General features: G+C 52.1%; 1 protein-coding gene across 1 annotated transcript; it reads left to right on the forward strand.

Moving 5' to 3' along the window:
• Nucleotides 1-1,983: 1,983 nt before the first annotated feature.
• FIESC28_09420 (uncharacterized protein) lies at nucleotides 1,984-3,156 on the forward strand (the record flags this gene model as incomplete). Its single annotated transcript, XM_031163556.1, has 1 exon — nucleotides 1,984-3,156. One exon carries the CDS (start codon nucleotides 1,984-1,986, stop codon nucleotides 3,154-3,156), a length of 1,173 nt encoding a protein of 390 aa, XP_031012369.1.
• Nucleotides 3,157-3,868: the final 712 nt, after the last annotated feature.

Here is a 3,868-nt window from a genome sequence, read left to right on the forward strand (position 1 = left end):
GACTCGCTACTCGCTACAGAGCACCCCCTGTCATTTTGCTTTTGTTTTGCTTTTGCTTTTCTTTTTACTACCTGTGTCATGGTCCGCCACCTGCAGTTCATTTGACCCGACCATCATTGTCTCTGTTCTCGAGCATCCCCCACAGGTTTGTGAAACCATCATATAAGGACGAGTTTTATTCGCGATCCCCTCACCCGTCCATTTTTGGCGTGACCCAGTGCTCGCTACAACTCGCCTTATTCATACAAATGTACTCTATAGATCTACAAGGGTCCATCACAGCAGGGTTGGGCTAATTGGCAGCAAGTGCAGCCCTGTCTACGCTTTTTTTTTTTACGGTCAAACATTCCAGTCCCCATTGTTCAATTATTACGCAACATTCTCATTCAACCTCCCCTCTCTAAGCTCTTCTTTCACTTGTACTCCCTATTACTGCTCTCGCGGAGCAAACTCCTGCGACATTCATTCGTTTTCAAAACTTCCAAGTCGGTCAGTGACGGTGCTCCTCTCTCAGGCTCTCGGTGCTTGCTTGCCGGCCGCCTGTCAACTCGGATCCCTCTCGGTGGCTTGGTCATAACGCAATGGGCAACTAGGTAGCTGCTGTCTTTGTTCAACATGGACGCCCGGGGTGTGGCTTTCGCTACCTTGCTCGGAAACTAGTCCCTAGCACCTTTCCCTCCCTATCGTACCCGCTCACTGGCTGCACTGCTATTACCTTATTTGAGATTCTGCTTACTGCTAGTCTGCTCCCTACCTCTACCTACTCTTTCTGTCCTTTCACACGCCCACTACACTACACTGCACTGCGCTGCATCTATTACCTGCCTACATATCTCACTTTTACTGCACGCCGCCTCGTGTCAACGTCCAGGCCCAGCCAGCGCCAGTGCCGGTGTCAGTGTTAGTGCCATTGCCGTGAGCTGCTGCATAGGCTGTCCTCGCAGCCTCTCGAAACTGCTCGGCAGCTTTGTGGCACACCAACGGCCGACAGTATTACCTGACGTACGCCTCAAGTTGTGACACGGGGAACACTGTATTTCCAGGGCATGGCAATACAGCATCTTTGTGGCCGCGTCCTTTGCCGTTGTCGCTGCCACTGTCGACTGCCAGTGCCGTGCAGTTGCCGTTGCCTACCTCTTTACCTAGCATTATCGCTTCTTGATTCTTCTGTTGTTTCTATTAACTGGTCAGCCTGAGGCCGTTTTGCTGATGAGGCGCCAGATACCCGCAAGAGACCAGTACTTCTCTGACGATAGAGCCCTCCCAGCCCTCATCGCTCTTAAACCTGTTCCATCCGCCAGTTCTCAGTTCCGCCGCGCAATACCCTCAGGACGGAGGTGCTTTTTTCCAGTCTCAGCCGACTGGTCATCATCATCTGTACCCAGGCATAGACGTCCGCTCTCGCCTGGGCTCCAAGTAAGTAGTATTTCTTTTATTTCTCGTTCAGCCTCTACGCCTCCGCTCGTTGTTCTTCCGTCAACTTCAAAACTTGAAAGTGGGAATCACGCTGCAGCTGCACGCTATATCATTGACACCTCTTGTTCCTTCGCTTTTTGTTCTCAACTGTCATCCAATCCTTTATACTCACCCTGCCTTGCAATCAATGTTTGGGTTTGGCTGGGTATGCCATTCTGAACAACGAGTACCCAGAGCCGTGCAGAGTAGAAACTGACTGCTACCGGCAGCACCACTTCCACGACGGGGATGGCACATCCCTATCCCCCTTCACATCGCACCCCAGGCCTGCCTCACCCTGGTCCACAGATCAGTGCTCGAGAGCAGTACACCTCTGCCACGCCAGGGTTTAGGAGGCCTTCTGAACATTCTGTACGATCACCTTCTTTTGCCACGCAACCTAGAGGAAGGCATCCTTTGTCGCCAACTACCAGCCCCAACACGGCTTTCTCGGCCCCAAGCATGGGCTCGAGCGGATACAGCAACAGGCCTTCGGGAAATACCATCCCCCCCTTGCACAACGTCCATATGATGGGAAGCCTCCAATACAACGACGGGGCTGGAACACCCGTCAAGGTTGACATCAACGGGACAATCGACAAAGGCTTCTTCTTGTCAGAAAACGAATGGACATGCTACCGGAGGAATTATTTCTCGTGCATTTGCTCTTATACTTTGAGCCCTCACATACCGAGCGTCTCCATTCAGTATACTGCAACCGGCTCAACACAGCCAGTCCAAGTGTACGGATTCGCCATGTCTATCTCAGCGGTCGTCTCTGACAATGAGTCACACAACATCGAGCTGGTGCAGCACACCCCAAAGCGTGACAAGGGACCTATTATGAAACCCGAAAAGGTTCGACTGGGTAGCAAGCCCCGTGAGGCGAGCCATCACCACCATATGGGTATGTTTACGGATTCGGTCGTCTCCAATCGTCCTGTATACCCCGACAACTTCAGCAACCAACCTGGCAGCCAGCAACTACCTACGGAGCACACGTTTGAGCGCATTCAATTCAAGCAAGCCACGCAGAACAATGGCAAACGAAGAGCTGCTCAACAGTACTATCAGCTGGTTGTCGAGCTCTGGGGCGACGTTGGGAACCAGAGTGGTGGCGACCAGTTTGTCAAGATAGCCACACGCAAGTCTGCAAAGATGATCGTACGGGGGCGCTCGCCAGGTCATTACCAGAACGACAGGCGGGGAAGCCAAAGCAGTGGGCCAGGTGGATCTTCAGGCAACCTTGGAGGCTACACTGTCGGAGGCATAGCTGACTTCAGCAATCCCATGATGGGCGGGCCAAGCTACACCCCGGGCGGATTCGATGCCCGCAGCAGCCTCTACAGTGTTCGTCACCACGATATCCCACCCGAATCTATGATCCCTCAGGAGGACTCCAAGGCGATCGGTACTGCACGGGAATACCAATATTACCCAGGTCCAATGTATGAAGGGCAGAGTGAGCGCATTGATCTGTTCAATCCTCGTACAGAACGCGATAATGTCGTGCCCCATATGGCCACAGGTATGGACGTGAGCGGTAAGATCAAGCCTGACTACGACGGCGCTTCTCTTCCCAGCATCTTTCATTCGCCAGCCCAGATGAACGACCGCCCACCAGGGCCTTTCGAGGGCAAATCCACATCGAACGGCTACTATCCAATTCCTTCATCAGGAATCAACATGACCATGACATAGTGCCATCACCCATCGCTCCCAAAGACTATCAGGTCTCCTATCCTATTCATCCATTCCGGATAAGCGAGCATGAGACGAAATACTTTAACAGGTGGTCCTAGAGACCACACCAAGGCGTTAGGGCATCAACATCTATTCAAGTCCACGGGGACTGGAAAATACTTAACGATTAAAAGGAGGCGAAGCTACGGCATGACTACCAGCATAGGTGTGAAAGAGACATTTGTACGGCGTTGGCATTAGTATGGGGTTTGGATCACGGTTTTCTCAAAACTTTCGGTCGTTCGATAAAGAAGTGGACACTCCACGACGAAAACGGCTTCAGGTGCGGCAAGGTGGAGGGGAACGGAGAGAAGGATGGAAACATAACGACGTGTACGACTTGGAGCTGGCAAAATGAGGTACAGTAGTTTGTCAAGGACGAGCTAAACAACATGGTGAGAATGTACGAGACAGCACATCAGCGGCAACGGCAACAAAAGCGAGGTGAAGTGGGAGACAACAAGCTCAGGGCCGTGAGGACGCTGTGGGGTTTGGTTTTGTCTGTTTTGCGGAGAAGGATACCCGGGACGCGTGCATTTTCTTTCTTTACTTTTACTTCTTGTGGCCCATATTTCATGAGCTTGGCTTTGTACTAAATCTAATCGTCCCGTCTGTCCTTTCTCTCTACCAGTGGTCCAGGAACGCAGGCTCCTGCCGGCCATGGATGTTG

The sequence above is a fragment of the Fusarium coffeatum genome (assembly GCF_003316985.1).
Source record: "Fusarium coffeatum strain FIESC_28 chromosome Unknown BRIP53273_contig_241, whole genome shotgun sequence".
NCBI lineage: Eukaryota > Fungi > Ascomycota > Sordariomycetes > Hypocreales > Nectriaceae > Fusarium > Fusarium coffeatum.